We start from the raw sequence: 20498 nt of genomic DNA on the forward strand, positions 1-20498 counted from the left end.
ATTTTCCAGATTGATGAAGTCTGCCTCAGAGAAGGGGGTAGGTAACAGGATTGTGCTGATGTGGCTAATCAACTGGGAAAGTTGTAAAATGAATCTTTCCTGTCTGGAATTTATATTTAATCATAGTTATGTGCTCCTTATGAATGAGTGTTGATTAGTTAGTTGTCAGAATATGAAAACAATAAGAGCTTTTATTTACCCAGATAAGTTATTCTAGACTCATTATTTGGGTCTGATTGAGTTGATGGAGATATTTACATTACCTTGGCACATAGATCCACTTAGTGTTTTTCATAATGTTAATTACATACTGCAAGAGTTACTGCCATGCCCTTATTTATGGTGTTTACTGTTAGAATTTGTTTATACATGTGGTGATTTTATGGCTTCCCTCTCTCTCTCTGGACTATGTCCTTTTTAAAGCTCCATCAGAGAAACCTGATCTTCAGTAGATGGTTCGTACTGATGACATCTAGTTCAAGGACGGCAGCTCAGTTCTGTTTCAGAGTTGGTTGGGGCTCTACCACTGAGCTGACTTTTAGTGGTCTTTTTAGTAGGCAAATACACTTTCACATGTTTGCATATTTTTATTTTTCGGTATTTGGAGTTTTTCTTTCTGTGCTCATCCTCTGTAAAGTGCTATTCATTCTTCAAGACCTGCCTTGAAATTCTAATCCTCAAGGAATCACACCCTAATTCTATCAAGGAGGGTCAATCGTTGCTTCTGTCTCACTCAAGACTATATCCGAACATTAATACTATCACAACTCCACCACACTGGACTGCAACTGTTGTTGGGTGTGTTTGCTTTCTTTCCTTAATGGATTGGTTTGTTTGAGAGTGAAGGCCAGATTGTATTCATCTCTCTTATCACCTAAGTCTAATAGCATCTGGTACATAGTAGGTGCCTAACAACTTCCCAGTGTTGAATGTTGTAGGTTGTACTTAAAAAAAAAATCTTTTTCATACTTAAAGACTACTTTTTAGAACAGTTTTAGGCTCACAGCAAAACTGAGAGGAAGCTGCAAAGATTTCCCATGTACCCTCTGCCCCAACACATGTATAGCTCGCCACCCCTCCCCCGCCCCCACCATTGTCAACAACTTTCACCAGAGTGGTATATTTGTTACAACTGATAAACATACACTGACACATTGTAATCACCCAAAGTCCATAGTTTATTTAATGTTTCACTCCTGGCCTTGTACATTATATGGGTTTGGTTGCACAAATGTACAGTGATATGTATCCACCATTATAGTATCATACAGTATCATACTCACTGCCCTACATTTTAAAAAAATATTTAATTAATTTATTTATTTGAGAGAGAGAGTGAGCAGGGGGAGGAGCAGAGGGAGAGGAACGAGTAGACTCTGTGCTGAGCACAAAGCCTGATGTGGGGCTCGATCCACAACCCTGAGATTATGACCCGAGCGGAAATCAAGAGTTGGACACTCACCCGACTAAGCTGCACTAGGGCACTGCTGCCCTAGATTTTTATACATATATATGTATATGTACATATCTATCTCACACACATACACATATATGACATTAATTAGATTCAGGTATACAACATAATGATTTGATATTTGTGTATGTTACAAGATGATCACCAGAAGTCTAGATAACATCTATTACTATAAATAGTTACAAAATTTTATTTTAAGATTTTTAATTTTTATGTAATTATTTAATTACTTTTATTGAAGTATAATTAACACATATTGTTATACTAGATTCATGTGTACAATATAATGATTCAACAATTTTATACATTTCTGTGCTCAGTAAGACTAGGGGTGCTTAGGTGTCTCAGTCATTAAGCATCTGCCTTTGACTCAGGACATGATTCTGGCATCCTGACTCATATCGGGCTCCCTGCTCAGTGGGGAGCCTGCTTCTCCCTTTCCAGCTCCTCTGTCTCTCTCTGTCAAATACATAAATAAATTCTTAAAAAAAAAGATAAGTGTACTCTTCATCCCCTTTATCTATTTCATCCATCCCCCAACCCAACTTCCCTTTGGCAACTATCAGCTTGTTCTCTGTATTTGAGTTCGTTTTCTGGTCTCTTTTTGTTTGATTTGTTTCTTAAATTCCACGTATGAGTGAAATCATATGGCATTTGTCTTTCTGATTGACTTATTTTACTTAGAATCATACCCTTCAGTTTCACCCATGGCGTTGCAAATGGCAAGATTTTATTCTTTTTTGTGGTTAAGTAATATTCCTCTGTGTGTGTATGTGTGTGTGTGTGTGTAAATATATGCATCACATCTTTTTTATCCATTCGTCTATGGATGGACACTTGAGATGTTTCCACGTCTTACCCATTGGAAAAGCTGCAATAGACATAGGGGTGCATACATTTTTTTGAAGAATTAGTGTTTTCATTTTCTTTGTGTAAATAGTAATGAAACTGCTAGATTATATGGTAATTTTATTTTTAATTTTTTGAGGAACCTCCATACTGTCTTCTACAGTGGCTGCACCAATTCGCATTTCCGCCAAAAGGGCACAAGGGTTCCATTTTTCTTCATAACCTCACCAATACTTGTTATTTCTTTTGTTTTTTATTTTAGCCATTCTGACATGTATAATGTATATCTCATTATGGCTTTAATTGGCATTTCCCGGATGATTAATGATGTTAAGCATCTTTTTATGTGTTGGCCATCCATGTCTTCTTGGGAAAAATGTATATTCAGGTTCTCTGCCCATTTTTTTAAAAAATAAGGTTATTTTGTCTTTTCTTTTTTTTTTTTTTTGAAGATTTTATTTATTTATTTGACACAGAGAGAGAGAGAGAGAGAGAGGGATCACAAGTAGGCAGAGAGGCAGGCAGAGAGAGGGGGGAAGCAGGCTCCCTGCTGAGCAGAGAGCCTGATGTGGGCCTTGATCCCAGGACCTGAGCCAGATCATGACCTGAGCCAGAGGCAGAGGCTTAACCCACTGAGACACCCAGGCGCCCTTCTCTGCCCATTAAAAAAATTTTATTTTTTTGGGGCGCCTGGGTGGCTCAGTGGGTTAGGCTGCTGCCTTTGGCTCAGGTCATGATCTCAGGGTCCTGGGATCGAGTCCCGCATCGGGCTCTCTGCTCGGCAGGGAGCCTGCTTCTCTCTCTCTCTCTCTCTCTGCCTGCCTCTGTGTCTACTTGTGATCTCTCTCTGTCAAATAAATAAATAAAATCTTAAAAAATTTTTTTTAAATTTAATTATTTATTTATATTTTATTTATTTATTTATATTTTATTTATTATATTTATATTTTATTTATATTATTTATTTATTTTATTTTATTATTTATTTTTTAATTTTTTTATTAACATATAATGTATTATTAGCCCCAGGGGTACAGGTCTGTGAATCACCAGGTTTACACACTTCACAGCACTCACCATAGCTCATACCTTCCCTGATGCCCATATCTCTGCCCATATTTAATGGGAATTTTTTTTGGGGGGGGTGTTGAGTTGTGTAAGTTCTTTATATATTTTGAGTATTAACCCCTTATTGGATATGTCATTTGCAAATATCCTCTTCCATTTAGTACGTTGCCTTTTTGTTTCACTGCTGGTTTTCTTCACTGTGCAAAAGCTTTTTATTTTGGTGTAGTCCCAACAATTTGACTTTGCTTTTGTTTCCCTTACCTGATGAGACATACCCAGAAAAATGTTTTCAATTATCTTGGGTATATATGTAGGAGTGAAATTCCTGGTTATATGGTAACTCTCTGTTTCACTTTTTGAGGAGCTGCCAAATTGTTTTCCAAAACGACACTGTTTCACATTCCCACTAGCAATGTATGAAGGTTCCCATTTCTCCACATTTTCCCCAACACATGTTATTGTCTGTCTTACTGAACATAGCCATCTCAGAGGGTGTGAAGTGGTATCTCATTGTGATTTTGTAGTTACCTAGTGACTAATGATTTTGTGCATCTTTTCATGTGCTTATTGGCTTTTTTTTCTTAACATTTTTGATATGATATTCCTAATTATAGACTTTATGGTATTTATTCTGCTTGATAATTTGACAGGATCTTTAACTACAATGTGATGTCTGTCAGTCATTTTGGAAAATTCTCAGTCATGATTATTTCAAACATTTTTATATTGTTTCTTCTCTTTTGGTATTTCCATTACATGTATATTACACCTTTTATAATTGTCCTGTATTTTTTGGATACAGTGTTTCTTCTTTTTTTCCCTCTCTCATACTTTCCCCTTTGCTTTTCAATTTGGGAAATTTCTACTGATGTATCTTCAAGCTCATTGATTCTTTCCCCGGTCATACCTAGTTTGTTCATGAGCCCATAAAAGGCAAATTTGATTTATGTTACAATATTTTTGATTTCTAGTATTTCCTTTTGAATTCTTTTTTTAAAAAGATTTTATTTATTTATTTGACAGACAGAGATCACAAGTAGGCAGAGAGGCAGGCAGAGAGAGAGGAGGAAGCAGGCTCCCCACTGAGCAGAGAGCCCAACGTGGGGCTCGATCCCAGGACTCTGAGATCATGACCTGAGCCGAAGGCAGAGGATTTAACCCACTGAGCCACCCAGGCGCCCCTCCTTTTGAATTCTTTATACAGTTTTCTATCTCTCTGCTACATTCCCCATCCGTTCTTGCATGTTGTCCACTCTTCATTAGATCCCTTCAGATACTAACATTGTTATTTTAAATTTCCAGTCTGAAATAGCTAACATTCTGCCATGTCTGATGCTGGTCCTGATGCTTACTCTGTTTCTTTAAGCTATGCTTTTTGTCCTTTAATATGTTTTGTAATGTTTTGTTTAAACCTAGAAAAGATCCACAGGATAAAGAGAATTGAGGCAAATAGGCCTTTACTGTGAGGTTTTATGTTTATGTGGCTAGGAATTAGCCCGTGTTTGCTCTTGGCTATAGGTGTAGGTGTCAGAGGCTAAATTTTTCTCTGGTGTTTTTGTTTTTGTCTCCTCCATGCCTTTGGCTTTCCCAAAAGAGTTCTTAATGTCTGAGATGTGAGATTCTTTCCATTATAATTCCCTGTTTTAATAGAAATCCTGTGGATGTGGTGGTAAAGGCTAAAAGGGAGTGGAGCATTCCCTAGTCCTTGATTAGATCTCTGTCTTGTAGTGAGTCTGTACCCGTGGGGTGTGTCTCATTTTTTCCCCAGAAGATGTATGATTTTTATTGTGCAATTTTGTGCAGCATGAGGATTTTAAAGAACACATATGTTATGTTGTAGCAGAATTGACTATAAATTCTTTCTCCAACAGTGACAAACCCGCCTCCTGTTATCAACAATTTATTTACTTATTTATGCAACCCGAGTATATGTATTGAAGAGTTTCAGAATTGCTAACCCATATTCCAGTGGAAGGCACCTGTGTCAACTAGGGTAGTGTTTGTGTATAGTTCATTTTATCTTCAGCCATACAGTAGCCAGTCAAAATACTGTTAGCCAAAGTACTTAGGTCAGCTCCTTTTCCCTCTATCCCCTTTAGTGAGATAATGTCAGACATTAGTAATACAGTTACACGTATTTAGCTTCTATACTTTGGATTTGATCCATTTCGAGTTCATTTTTAATGTGTTGTAAAATAAGGGTCTAACATCTTTCTTTTGCATGTGGATACCCAGTTTCCCTAGCACCATTTGTTGAAAAGACTGTCCTTTCCATCAACCGACCACATGCATGAGGATTATTAGGGGCTCTCCTTTCTATCCCATTTGTTGATGTTTGTCATTATTTCAGTTCCATACTGTTTTATTTACTATAGCTCTGTAGTAAATTTTGAAGTGGGAAGTTTCCAATTTTATTTTTATTCTTCAAGATTGTTTTAGCTATTTGGGGCTCCTTGCTATTCATACTTGTATGAATTTGAGGGTCAGCTCACTCACTGCTACAAAAAAAGGATGCTGGAATTGCACTGAGTCTGTAGATTGCTTTGGGAATTACTGATGTCTTAACAATGTTAAGTCTTCCCATTCATGAACACAGGATAGCTTTCCATTATTTAGGTCTTCTTTATTTTCTTTTAGTAGTGTTTGTAGTTTTCCGCATACAATTCTTTCACAATTGAAAGAATTCTTTCAATTCCTTAGTTAGTTATTACTAAGTATTTAATTTTTAAGAAGCTATCGTAAGTGGAATTGTTTTCTTAATTTTCTTCTCAGTTTGTTCATTGCTGGCATACAGAAACATAATTGATTCATGCACATTGATATTGTACTTTGCAACTTTGCTGAATTCATTTATTAATTTTTTCCTTGAAGCTTTCTTGTGGGTGTTTTTGTTGTTGTTGTTGTTCTATTAATATGATGTATTACATTGATTTTTTCCTTATATTGAACCACTTGGTATTGTTGTATAACCCTTGCAGTATGCTGTTGGATTAGCTTCATAGTGTTTTGGTGTGGATTTTGTAACTGTATTTATAAGTTATTGTTTTAGAATTTTCTTTTCTTGTGTATCTTTATCTGGCTTTGATATCAAGTAATGTTAGACCCATAGAATGAGTTAGGAAGTGTTCCTTCCTTTTCTATTTTTTTTTTAAAGAGTTTGAGAAAGATTGGTGCTAATTGTTCTTTAAATGTTTGATAGAATTCTGGGGTGCCCAGGTGGCTCAGTCATTAGGGGTCTGCCTTTGGCTCGGGTCATGAGAGCAGGGTCCTGGGATTGAGCCCCACATTGGGGTCCATGCTCGGCAGGAAGCCTGTTTCACCCTTTCCCACTCCCCCTGCTTGTGTTCCCTCTCTTGCTGTCTCTCTCTCTCTCTGTCAAATAAATAAATAAAATCTTAAAAAAAAAAGTTTGGTAGAATCACCAATGAAAGGATCCGGTTCTGGAATTTTCCTTGTTGTAACATTTTAAATTACTGATGCAATCTTCTTACTTGTTATGAGCCTGTTGAGTTTTCCATTTCTTCTTGAGTCAGTTTAGGTAATCTGTGTGTTTCTAGGAATTTGTCCATTTCATTTATGTTGTCTAACTTGCTGGTGTACAATTGTTCATATAATTTTCTTACACTCTTTTTTATTTTTGTATTATTGGTAGTAGTGTCTCCATTTTCATTTTTGGTTTTCGTTATTTGCATTGGGTCTTTTTTATTATTCTAACTAAAGGTTTGTCAATTTTGTTGATATTTTCAAAGAAATAACTTTTGATTTTATTGATTCTCCTATTGTTTTTCTCTTGTCTTTTATTTTGTTTGTCTCTAATCTTCATTATTTCCTTTCTTCTGCTAACTTTGGGTTTATTTTGCTCTTCTTTTTCTTTTTTCTCAAGGTGCAATGTTAGCCATTTATCACTATAAACTTTGCTCTGAACGCTGCTTTCAATGGATCTCATAAGTTTTGGTATGTTGTATTTTTGTTTTTAATCCTCTCTAGGTATTTTCTGATTTCCCTTGTGATTTCTTCTTCGAACGTTTGGTTATTAAAGAGGGTATTTAATATCTATGTGATTTTTTCTTGATTTCCTTCTATTATAGATTTCTTTTTTTTTCTTTTCCTTTTTTAAAAAAAGATTCTATTTATTTATTTGACAGACAGAGATCAAAAGTGGGCAGAGAGACAGGCAGAGAGAGAGAGGGGGAAGCAGGCTCCCTGCTGAGCAGAGAGCCTAATGCGGGGCTCGATCCCAGGACTCTGGGATCATGATCAGAGCGGAAGGCAGAGGCTTTAACCCACCAAGCCACCCAGGTGCCACTATTATTGATTTCTAATATTACTTCAGTGTGGTCAAAGAAGATAGTTTATATGATTTTTATGATTTCAGTCTTTTAAAATTTATTGAGACTAAATTTTTGGCTTAACATAATATTTATCTCGAAAATGTGCCATGTGTACTTGAGAAGAATGTGAATTGTGCTTTTGTTGGCTGGAGTTTTCTATATATGTCTGTTTTATTTATATATATACTAGTTTTTTAAAAAGATTTTATTTATTTATTTGACACAGAGAGAGAGAGAGAGAGAGAGAGAGAGAGAGAACACAAGCAGGGGGGAGTAGGAGAGGGAGAAGCAGGCTTTCTGCTGAGCAGGGAGCCTGATGTGGGGCTTGATCCCAGGCTACTGGGATCACAACTGGAGCTGAAGGCAGGAGCTTAATCACCGAACCACCCAGGTGTCCCTATGTCTGTTATATTTATTTGGTTTATAGTGTTTAAGCCCTCTCTATCCTTACTGATCTTTTTATTTTATTTTATTTTATTTATTTATTTGACAGAGAGAGAGAGATCACAAGTAGGCAGAGAAGCAGGCAGAGAGAGAGGGGGAAAGCAGGCTCGCCGCCGAGCAGAGAGCCCGATGCGGGGCTCGGTCCCAGAACCCTGAGATCAGGACCCCAGCTGAAGGCAGCGGCTCCACTCACTGAGCCACCCAGGCGCCCCTCCTTACTGATCTTCTATCTGGATTTACATTCACTATGGTAGTCTCCAACTATATTTGAACTATTTCTCCCTTTAATTCTACAAATGTTTGCTTCCTGTATTTTGGGAGTCTGTTGTTTGCTGTATATGTTTATAATTGTGATGTATTCTTGATAAATTGACCCTCTGTGAATATAAAATGTCTTTTGTCTGACAGTTCTTTTTTTTTTAATTTTTATTTATTTATTTGACAGAGAGAGAGATCACAAGCAGGCAGAGAGAGAGAGGGGGAAGCAGGCTCCCCGCTGAGCAGAGAGCCCGACTCGGGGCTCAATCCCAGGACCCCGAGATCACAACCTGAGCCGAAAGCAGCAGCTTAATCCACTGAGCCACCCAGGTGCCCCTTGTCTGACAGTTCTTGACTTAAAGTCTGTTTTGTCTGATATTACCACCCCAGCTCTCTTTGGGCTACTATTTGCATGGAATATATTTTTCTCACCATTTTACTTTCAACCCAGGTGTGTCTTGGATCTAAAGGGGGTCTCTTGTAGACAGCGTAGAGTTGGATTTTTTTGTTTGTTTGTTGGGTATTTGCATTCTGCCAATCTCTGCTTTTGGTTCAAAAGTTACACATTTACATTTAAAGTAATTACTGATAAGAGGGTCCCTGGGTGGCTCAGTGGGTTAAGCCTTTGCTTTCCGCTCAGGTCATGATCTCAGAGTCCTGGGATGGAGCCCCGCCTCAGGCTCTCTGCTCAGTGGGGAGCCTGCTTCCCCATCTCTCTCTCTGCCTGCCTCTCTGCCTAATTGTGACCTCTCTCTCTCTGTCAAATAAATAAATAAAATCTTAAAAAAAAAAACCTTATTAAGAAAAGAAAAGTAGGGGTGCCTGGGTGGCTCAGTGGGTTAAATCCTCTGCCTTCGGCTCAGGTCATGATCCCAGCGTCCTGGGATTGAGCCCCGCATAGGGCTCTCTGCTCAACAGGGAGCCTGCTTCCCCTCTCTCTCTCTGCCTGCCTCTCTGCCTACTTGTGATCTCTGTCAAATAAATAATATCTTAAAAAAAAAAGTAATTACTGATAAGAAATAAGAAATGACTAACTTCTGTCATTTTGCTACTTGTTATTTATATACCCTAGATCTTTTTTGCCTCTCATTTCCTACATTACTGCCTTATTCTGTGTTTAGGATATTTGTGTCTGTGTAGTTAACCATTTTTATTTCCTTTTGTATATATACTATTAATCTTTTGTTTGTGCTTACTATGGGGATTATGTTTCACATCCTAAATTTTATAACATTCTAATTTGAATTAATGCAATCTTAACTTCAGTAACTTTCAAAAACTCTGCTCCTACATAGCTCTGTCCCTGTTATGTTACTGTCAGAAGTTACATCTTTAGGGGCATCTGGGTGGCTCAATTGGTTAAGCATCTGCCTTTGGCTCAGGTCATGATCCCAGGGTCCTGGGTTCAAGCTCCACTCTGGGCTCCCTGCTCAGTGGAGAGCCTGCTTCTCCCTCTCCCTCTGCTGCTCTCCCTGCTTGTGCATTCATTCTCTTTCTCTCTGTCAAATAAATAAATAAATATCTTTAATAAAAAAATTACATCTTTATACAATGTGTGTGTGATGTCACAGATTTATAATTATTTTTAATGCATGTCTTTTAATAATGTAGGAAATAAAGAGTGAAGTTACAACCAAGAATACAATAATATTGACTTCTGTATTTGCTCACACAATTACCTTTACCAGAGATGTTTATTTCTTCATATTGGTATGAGTTACTGTCTAATGCCTTTTCATTTAAACCTGAAGGACTCCCTTTAGCATTCCTTGTAGGACAGGACAGGTCTAGTGGTAATAATTTCCTTTAACTTTTGTTAATTTGGTCAATTTCTTGCTCATTTTTAAAGGACAGTTTTAATTATTGACTGATAGTTTTATTACTTTTAGGGCTTTAGATATGCCATCCTACTTCCTTGGGTTTCCACAGCTTCTTTTCTCTTTTTGTTTTAGATTTTTTTATTTGAGAGAGTGCACACATGAGTGGGAGGGGCAGAGGAAGAGGGAGAGAGAATCTCAAGCAGATTCCATGCTGAGTGCAGAGCCTGAAGCAGGACTTCATCTCATGACCCTGAGATCAGAACCTAAGCCCAAACACAGAGTCCGATGCTTAACTGACTGCACCACACAGGTGTGCTGGGTTTCCACAATTTCTCATGAGAACTTTGTTGTTAATCATATTGAGGAGTCCTGTATGGAACTGGTCACTGAACTTGAACCTATAAATTCATCTTTCAGCAAATTTGATTTCTTTGTAGCCATGTTTTGTTACATGAAAACTTTTATCAGGGGCACTTGGGTAGCTTAGTTGATTAAGTATCTGCCTTTGGCTCAGGTTGTCATCTCAGTGTCCTGGGATGGTTGCTGTTTCTCCCTCTGCCCCTCTCCCCACTTGTGCTCTCTCTCAAATAAATAAAATCTTTACAAGGAATTAAAAAACCGTATTTTTAAAATATACCCTTCTTTCATCTCCCTTCACGTGTGCTCAACTGCCTGATGTTGTATTTCAGATCTATGCTGTTTAATTTGTTCCATGTGTTTTATTTTGGATTGTTACTATTGTTCTGTCTCAAGATCATTGATCTTCTGTATTATCTAATTTGTGGTAAATCCTACCTGATATGCATAGGGATTTTTAATTTTCTGATACTGTATTATCTTTTGTAGTTCCATTAGAATTTTTTTTTAAACTCCCAGTTTCCTCCCTCTTTTGTTCATGTTTCCCTTTATAGCTTTGATATATCAGACATATTTATAAGACTTACAATATTGCTTATAAGGTCCTTGTCTGCTAATTTCATCATCTCTGTCATCTATGAGACATGAGATGGTTTCTGTTCACTCCTTTCTTATTCTGGATCATATTTTTCCACTTTGCTTAGTATAATTTTTAGATGATGAATATTACAAAGTTTACATCGTCAAGTGTTGAATATTGTTGGAATCCTTTAATGATTATAACATTAAATAAGAAGTCTGTCATCACTCTTATTGTTTCTCCTGAATGTAATATGTACCTTTCTTTTGCTGCTTTTAAGACCTGAGCATTATGTTTACTTTTAACATTTTTGACTATGATAGGCCTTTGCATAGCCCTTATATCCCTGCTGCACTATTTATAAAGATACAAAAATTAGTAACACCTCAAGTATCTAAGAGTCTGAGAATGGTTAATTATTCATTGACATAATGGAATGGCATTGAATAAATAAATATGTAGATTATGTTGGTACAAGATAAAGTATATATAAGAAATAATGTTTAGTAAAACTTGGAACAAACTATTATATATAGTGAGGTTTGAAAAATGAAAAATACTTGTATAAGAAACTTTAGTAGAGGGCACCTGGGTGGCTCAGTGGATTAAAGCCTCTACCTTCGGCTCAGGTCATGATCTCAGGGTCCTGGGATCGAGCCCCGCATCAGGCTCTCTGCTCAGCAGGGAGCCTGCTTCCCCCTCTCTCTCTGTCTGCCTCTCTGCCCACTTGTGATCTCTGTCTGTCAAATAAATAAATCAAACCTTTAAAAAAAAAAAGAAACTTTAGTGGAGTTATGTAAGTTGTAAGTAAAACATTTTGAAGTTTTGAAGTAAAAAAAGTTTTGAAGTGAAACATTTCTTCTCTGAAAATCTGTTTTCATAACAATTTTGAGATGTAATTCACATATCACAAAATTCTCCCATGCAAAGTGTACACTTAAAGTATACAATTCTAATGGTTTTTAATATATTCATTAGAGTTGTACAAACATCACAATTAATTTTAGTAAAATGTCATCACTGCAACAAGAAACTCCATACCTTTTAAGCAACCACTTCCCAATTTCTCCAGTGCCACCCACTTTTCAATAATCACTGTTGAACTTTCTCTCTCTATGGTTTTTGCCTCTTCTGGACAGTCTATATAAATGGAATCATATAATATCTGGTGCTTTCTTATTGGCTTTTTTCACTTAGCATAGTGTTTTCAATGTTTATCCATGCTTTAGCAGGTATAGATACTTACTTCTTTTTATCATTAAATAATATCCTATATTATCAGCTTTATATCATAATTAATATTATAATAAATAGCTTTAAATATGAAGACTTTGAGGCTAATTCCCTAAAATGGAGTTAGTAGATCAAAGAAAATGAACTTTAATTTCCTGAAAATGAAAATGAGCATTAAAGAGAAAATCTTTTGACCAGTGCTCTCTCCCAGTCCACTCCTCACTGCTTGGGCCATTATCCTGAGTTTGGTACCTATCCTTCCAATTCATTTTTTAAAAAGTCTGTCCTGTTCCTCTCTCTATTATATATACGTATGTGTATATATATATGTGTATATATATATAAACACCCATTTAAAAAATACTTTTAATTATATGTTATATGGAGGTTAATAATTCCATTGTGACGCTTGCAATAGAAATCCCTACGTGCATTATTAAACAGAACAAAAACTAATTATATCACTTCAGTCCTTTCCATCAATATTCATATCGTATAAATAAACCATAGTGTAATGGGAGATCTGAATCCCAATAATTGGCTCTAATAGCCATCCTAATAATTCATTCCATGCCCTGAAGATAATACCATATTGTATTTCAGGAGGCTATTTTAATTTCAAGGAAGGTAAACAAGATTGATTTCAAGGGGCTTCAGATTCATCGTGGGACCAAAGCACTCAGTTTGATTATAGATTTGATAATTAATTAACTCATTCTTAAACTCTAAAAGCGATACCTAATCACTGTATAATTGGAGTCGATGATTTAATCGGCCATTAAAATAATGGAATTTTGTGAACTAACTCAAATATTTAATTGGCACTGTGCCGATATTTGGTTGAGTATAAGAAAATATTTCTGATCAGTTAGTTTTGGAGGCGGCCTTTGGGCATTACCCGCCAGTCAGGGTGACCGGTCGGGTTTAACAGGTTTCCTGGCTGCCTTACAAAAAAGCCAGGTGGCCATGGTTTGTTGCCCAAATCTCTTGATTTTTTTTTTTTCTGGGAAGAAATGATTTCTCTTTATACAAAACCCCTGGCAGCAGCACATATCATTCATATTTTGTCATAGTTGAATCTGAATTGTCTCACGTTTCCTGGCACTTCTTTGAACTCTGCGGATTAACACATAACCTCAGGTAATCTCTGGGCCAAGGCCTTTTGGTTAATCTCTTGTGGATCTTCATGATGATAGTTGATCTGCAAATCTTAAACTATTTCATGAAAAACTAGGGAAAGGATTGGATAATAAGACTCAATATACTAGTAAACTAATATCAAAATTAGTTTTGAATCTTTAAAATTCTAATTCACTCTAGTTTAAAAAATACTATGCTGCCCTTTCAGATCATTCTGCCTCTAAATCACCCATCCTAAAATATTATATCACTCTTCTAGGAGAAAGCAAAGCTATTATTTTTTTTTAAAGTTTGTTTTGACTTAGAATTTAGTAGGAGTATCAGACAGATACTAGTTACAGCATTTACCTGTATTCCAGTCCCCTCCCCTACCTTTCACAGGGAGACCCACTCTGTAAATGGAGTTGGACATTTGCAAGTGAGTATAGAGTAGAAGCCCTGTGCTGGTGTATAACCACAGTAGGGGTTTGTTAGTGAGAAAAACCAAGATGTGCAATGAGCCTAATTCATTTTGGATGCTTAATGATCAGTGCAAAAGAACTGTGCCTGTTTTAGCCTAAAATTAACATCCACAACCGCTTTTTCCTGACCTGTAATCTTAAAAAAAAACAAACAAACAAACAAACAAAAAAAACACCTACGGTATGTCAAATTCTAGATTTGGTGCTTTGTGTTTTCCTGGAGTGGGTATGGTATTATTCCTATTCTTTAGATGACGTTCAAAGGGGTCAGGAGACTTGACCAAAGACTAACCAGCACCTGGGGCTTGAGGAGAGCCACTTTGAAATCTGACAGGCCTGCCACGCCTTTTCTGGTCAGGGTCTAACCCGGACCGGGTTAACACAGCGCAGAGGGCCCGGAAGTGGGCCAAATGGTGGGCTTCTCTCTTGCCAGATCTGCTGCCAGGCAGCTGTGTGGCCTCGGACATTGGCCAGCAGTGGCAGCCTCCCCAAGGTCAAGGTCCTGACACTGCAGAACAGATGCTCTGCAAGGCCCGGCGATCCGCGTGCTGCAGGACCCCACGTTCTGCCCACCTTCCCAACCCTGCACCGCCGGGGCCCCAGGCACTGTCAACTGACTACCACACGCTCCTTGGCTCAGGAGGCGTCAATTCAGCGGGCCGGCCTGTTCAGTCCCTGCCTGCGTTCAAAGGTGCAAAACGTGGACACTGAGCTTGCCCCGACGGGCATCCGACTTCCCACACCGCCCCGAGTCCACTGGGTGAGAACCGAGTTAAAGCCTCGGTGTTCATGCCCACCACGCCCCGCTCTCCCTTGGTGGCTCGTGAGGGGCGGCCCGCGGCTGCGCTCCAAGTGCGGTCGTCAGGGACGCCGCAGCCCCGAAGCCGACTTTCCTCCCCGATCGCGCGTCGGGGTGCCCCAGGGGTGGGGCGGAGGAGGGGTGCAGGAGTGAGCAGGGCGCACGCCCGCGGGCCCCACGCCCCTGGCCGCCTCGCGCCTCCTGCGGCGCGGGCCTCCGGGGGTGGGGCGGGGGGAGGGCGAGGCGCCGCGGCCGCTGAGGGCGGGGCACGGGCTGCGGCCCCTAGGGCCGCCGCGCCTCCTCCCGCCGCCCCACCTCCTGCCCCGGGCCGCCCGCCCGGCCCTCCCCCGGCCGCCGCGCCGCCCGCAGGTGCAGCCGCGGCGGCCGCCGAGTAGGTGCGTGGGGATGATCTCACTCGCGCGCTCCGCGCCAGGAGGAGGAGGAGCGGGAGCAGACCCAACTTCCGGGTAGTGCCGCCGCACGCCACCGGCATCTTGCTGTTCCTCCCCCTCCCCCCCGCGGCACCCCTCGCGTCTCCCTCCTTTCCTTTATTCCCGGCCCCACCTGCCAAAATGAACAGCTCGGACGAGGAGAAGCAGCTGCAGCTCATCACCACTCTGAAGGAGCAAGGTAGGCGGGCGCGCGGCCGCCAGGTGCGGGCCGCCGCGGCCCGTGGGCGGGGTCGGCTCCCGGGCGCTGGGTTTGGGCTGCGGCGGGCGGGGCGTGGGGCTGTCGCGGCCGCCGGGCTCACCCCGCAGCCCTGTTCCGCGTGCGGCAGCGTCCTCCGCGCCCCGCGCGCCTCGGGGAGCCAGGGGCCGAGGGCAAAGTGCGGGGGTCAGGGGTGTGGGGCCCGGCAGTGCGGGAAGCGCTCCCCGCACGTTGCGGGCGCTGGCGATCCTGGTTGGGGGAAGGAGCCGGGATTGGGGGCGGACGAGAGCCCGGGGCACCCCCTCCCACGCGGGAGAAGCGTGGTGGGGGCCAGATGGGTCGGGAGGAGGCGGTTCGGGCTGCTCCGCTGGCCCTGCTCCCCAGCCGTCGCCCCACCCCTGCCCAGGCCTGCCGCGCCGCTCCGCAGCCTTTCCCTGCTTTCCAGGCGGCCTCGGTCTAGTTCCTCTTTCCCTCCCTGGCCACGATTCCGGGGCCCTGATGTGTTTCACCGCTTTCCATTTTTAACTGTGAGTCACTGAGCCAACACCCTCTCAGTGTTGGGCCTCCTCAGTGACGATTTGGCTCTGGCCGCAGGAGAGCCAGGCCGTGTCCTTGCATTTCCACGTCGCCAGGTAACGGGAGTTGACCTCCTCCTCCAGAGCTGTTCTGATCAATCATTTCCATCTCCTCCTGCATCTCTCCACAAAGGCAGATTAGCGATCAAATGTGAGTGCGACGCTCTCTCCGTTGAAAATGACTATTATTACCCTGGCCAAGGGTGGCCTGAGACTATGGGTTAAGACAGAGAGGAACTGCACAGATTTAGGAAGTGAAAATGGGGAGGAACCTGGGCTTTTCTGAGTCACTTGGTGACACGGCCACAGAGTGGAAGGGTCCTGCTGTGCTCTTGCTCTTTCGCTTCTGTTGACTCAACTTACCAACTCTGTGAACTTGGAAGAGGCTCTTCCCTTCCATGGGTCTTGTGGTTATCACGCCTTACCGGATTGAAGACGTGGGCTAAACCAGAGGGTTTCATTAGGTCCGGCCACGTGGTATGACCTGTTGCTGGGGGAAACATACCATTTGCAGGGCTGTGTGGACTTCTCTGGAGTTTACATTCCTGGAAACACATCAAAGCAGATTGTTTACCAGTCCTCTTATCTTGTGGAAATTATTACCTCCCTGAGATGGACAGAGCACATGTCTTTGTGGTATCTAGCATTTAGAAAGTGTTGCATAAATGTTAATAGCTTTTGCCTTCCCAGTACCTTGGCTCCCATCCTAGACTAGCCATAGGTCATAAAGTCACAAGCAGCAGTGAATCTAGTGGGAGGGCAGAATGTCCTTATCTGACATTCCTCGAGTGGTTTACTCAGGGGCTAGATTCTGTCAGCATTTTATTTCTAATAGCCCTCTTCCCCTCAATAACATAAAGATTCTTCATATTCTAGACAGTGGAAGCGTTCATCATTGATAATATTTTTCAGTGGATACCAGAGCTTTTGATGGATGGTCAGTTTTCAAATAATATCGTTAAAAACTTCACTTCTTTTCATTCTGAATATAATAATGTCAATGGTAGATTCCCGATGGCAGGTAATCCACAAGTTGTTTATATTTCATTTTGGAATTCATTCTCTCTGTCTCTATGTTGGATTTGAGAACTGAGAAGAAAGGAGGAGTCTTAAGTTTTTGGGTTCTTTCTTATTTATTGGAAAACAAAGCCAGGGTATTGGTATTTTTAGAGGATGTTATTTCCTTAATTATGGGCATATCAAAGACAATAGAACAGTTAGACTTTGAAATTTGTGTTTCGTAAAAGGTGCACTTTTTTTTTTTTTTTTTTTTTTTTTTTAGTATTGAGTCTGGTTACACAAGTGTTGGCATTTTTTTCAGCCCATCTCAAAACCAGGGCATTTATTTGTCATTGGATCATAGACTGATAACAATGGACTTATTTCGAGAGCATTTGATTGCTGTTTGACTCATGGAACTAACCCAGAAGCTAGGGATTTGAGATGGAAAGACAGGCAACTAGGTGTTTGGGCTCTTACCAATATGATAATTAATTTTGTAAGCTGATGGTGTGTATGATTTATTTTTGAAAATAGACTTTTTTTTTTTTAACTACCTGTAAACATTGTGAATAATTCCATCACTCCTGTTAAGTGAGGACAAGAACCAATATTGATGAACACTCTATTTTTTCTTTTTCAACACTGGCTAAACATACTCATTCATTCCTTTAACAAATACTTAACTACCAGACATCTATCATATATGAGCCCCATGTGGTAGGCGCTGGGGGTAGAGAGAATGAACCAGACAGTCTTTGCTTCCCCCCAAGTTTATTGTCTAGTAGGCAGTCACACAAATGTTTACAATTACCAATTGTTTTTTTAGGATAGATTCTTAGAAAGGGAATTCTTAGGTCAGAGGGCAAGCAGACATAAAGCTTTGCTGGGCATCACCAAAGTGCCCCCAAAATGGCTGTATCACTTCACATTCCTCCCAGAAGTGCCCATGTCCCCCCATACTTGTCAATGGTGACCAATAGCATTCTTTACTAATTTTGGCAGTCTGACAAGTTTCTTAATTTTTGCCAGTCTGATGAACAAAAATAGTACCTTTCGAAAAATTGTATTACCTGGTTCTCAGTGAGGTTTGAAATCTTTCTACGTGTTTATTGGCCGTGTTGGTTTCCTCATCTCATTTCTTCCTTAGTGAATTTTAAGTCAGAAATTGGAACCCATTCCCCAGGAGGGTGTTCAGAAAGAAGATTCCTATCTACTCTAAATGGCAGAGCTGACAGCAGCCTTCCCTAATGTGAAGGCTTCAGTGGTGTGGTGAATAAGGTTGCTTTTGACAAAAGTTGTGAAATGTAATGACGGAGTCTGTCATAATATGAACAATCTCTAATTTATACTTACCATTCCCTAAGCTCTGTGTCTTATAAATCACACCCACTCTTGAATTACTTCAAAACATTGTATGTTCCCGTCTCGTGAATGGTATAATTAGCTATATTATGTCTTTCTAGAAAGTTATATTATGTCCCTTTAAAAAAATTAGCCAGTACGTGATTGCTTATGTTCAAGCAGATGTTGAGGTAATGAGGTAATTCTCTTTTTGTCCTTTTTGGAGCTTTATTTTATTGGACTGATTGACATCTTTAACACACTGACAAATGGCAACTTGGGGTACTATTTCCGATGCATATTTCCTAGCTCCTAAAGTGGACATTTCCCTTACAAAACATCATACAATTTGCTCCCCCTCCAGAAGGCTGCTGGGAAATGACCGACTTAGCTCAGCGTTTGTTGAAGGTACCTGATTTTCTTTGTAATGTATTCATCGCAGACGCCCTCAATATTCACAGCCAGGCACTGTGCTAGGCATCCGTGATAGAGCGATGAATAAAGCCTTGTCCCTGCTGGTGAGGAATTCCTAGTCTAGAGATGGTGATAGGCATGCAAATTCCAGGAAGGGTGTCTAGGTGGCCTTGTTTGGGTCATGGGTTTAAGTCCTTTGGACCAGGAAGGGCAGGGCACCTTGATTGGCTGCCCCTGCAAAGACCAGTGGATTGGAGTAGTTATCCAAACAAGTATGGCAGGCCACTACCAGAAGGGGGGATGCAGGCTGGGCAGATGCAGACAACAGCTGTCCACCGAACTGGTCAGCGTGGTCATGCCATGGCATTTGGAACTTGGTGAAGAAGTTTTGAAGGCAACGATTGCCACCCAGCAGTGAGGATGCGATCACGGAAGACCAAAGCTCCAACCGCCACACTGCAAATACCGTCCTAGGGTGACAGAATGGGTTTTGAAGCAAGGTAGCCTCCTTTGATCTGTACTTTCCCCAAGACTGTAGCGATAGTGCTCAAGGTTCAGATGGAAATTTAGCCCAGTTTATTCTTAGAGCGGAATTAGTAATTACAGAGGCTCCCAGTGTTCCTCGATTGCAAGGCCAGAAAGTAGCTTGAGCGTTATTTTGGCAAAAGGGGTCAAACGCTTGCCTACCACCGTGACCATATCAGTCAGGAGCAGCCGAAGCACCGTCAGTCTCCGACACACACGAAGTCAGTCAGTAGAAAGCGGTTTGGGATTAAATTGTTGCCATGGTGTCAGGTGCCAACTTGGCTTTAACATTGTTATTTTCCCAAGTGCGGTTCGTGGCCACCGGTCTCCGAATAACTGGGGTCCATATGCACTTTCTTACCTGTTATTTATAGAAAGGAGCCTGGCAAATTTATTTTTCTCTCTCTGGGTCTGTTTTTGTAAAATCGATGCTTTGAAGTGTTTTGCTTTTACAACAGAATACCACATAGGTTGAGAAAAGTACACAAACTATGAATGAACAACTCAAGGAATTACTGAAAAAGATGTTTTTAACAACACTTACAGTAGAACATCTCCAGAAACCCCATCATAAGCTCTCTAATCATGATCACCTGCCTTTCCCCGATGATATTTTTGTCACCCAAGGTAAGTTTTCTGAAAGCTGCGTGATCGGAATCATGCAGGATGCAGTATTTGCTTCTGTCTTCTCTCCCTCGTCACGTGTGACATTGAACCGCAGGGTGCGCTGTCGTCGGAGCTCATTCGCTTGCATTGCTGAGTAGTAGTCTGCTCTGGGAATACACCAAAAAAAGTTTTTAAGTGAAGATGCTGCAGAGTAGAGGTCAGCAGACTTTTTCCATAAATGGCCAGATGGTATGTTAGGCTTTGTGGGACACCTGGTGTTTGTTGTAAACCAACACCCTGATTAAAAATGCAATTTCCTCCTAAAGTTTGTGAGCTCCTCCCCAAGAGACACAGGCCGGGCAGCCCTCCGCGAGATGGACCCTGAGCCCGGGTTGAGGAACTACATCGTGTCATCAGAATTCCCCGATTCATGTAACGCTTCCAACGGGTAGACAGATCTTTTGTGGTTTTTTAAAAATTGAATTTAAAAGTAAACATAATGCTCATAGGAAGATGAATAAGCATAGGAAGTGAAAAGTATGCTGAACTGTTCCCTCTAGTTCATTTCTTAAT

General features: G+C 40.8%; 1 protein-coding gene across 2 annotated transcripts in view; it reads left to right on the forward strand.

The window, feature by feature from the left end:
* Positions 1–15154: 15154 nt before the first annotated feature.
* The window catches only part of SHTN1 (shootin 1), a 95906-nt gene continuing 90562 nt past the window's right edge, over positions 15155–20498 (forward strand). For both annotated transcript variants that reach the window (XM_032878902.1, XM_032878910.1), the window contains exon 1: positions 15155–15444. In XM_032878902.1, coding sequence (XP_032734793.1) covers positions 15387–15444 — 58 coding nt within the window. In that variant the 5' untranslated portion in view covers positions 15155–15386. The remainder of the gene's footprint in view (positions 15445–20498) is intronic.

This window comes from Lontra canadensis, unplaced genomic scaffold, assembly GCF_010015895.1.
Source record: "Lontra canadensis isolate GAN:19392208 unplaced genomic scaffold, GSC_riverotter_1.0 scaffold3, whole genome shotgun sequence".
In the NCBI taxonomy this organism is placed as follows: domain Eukaryota; kingdom Metazoa; phylum Chordata; class Mammalia; order Carnivora; family Mustelidae; genus Lontra; species Lontra canadensis.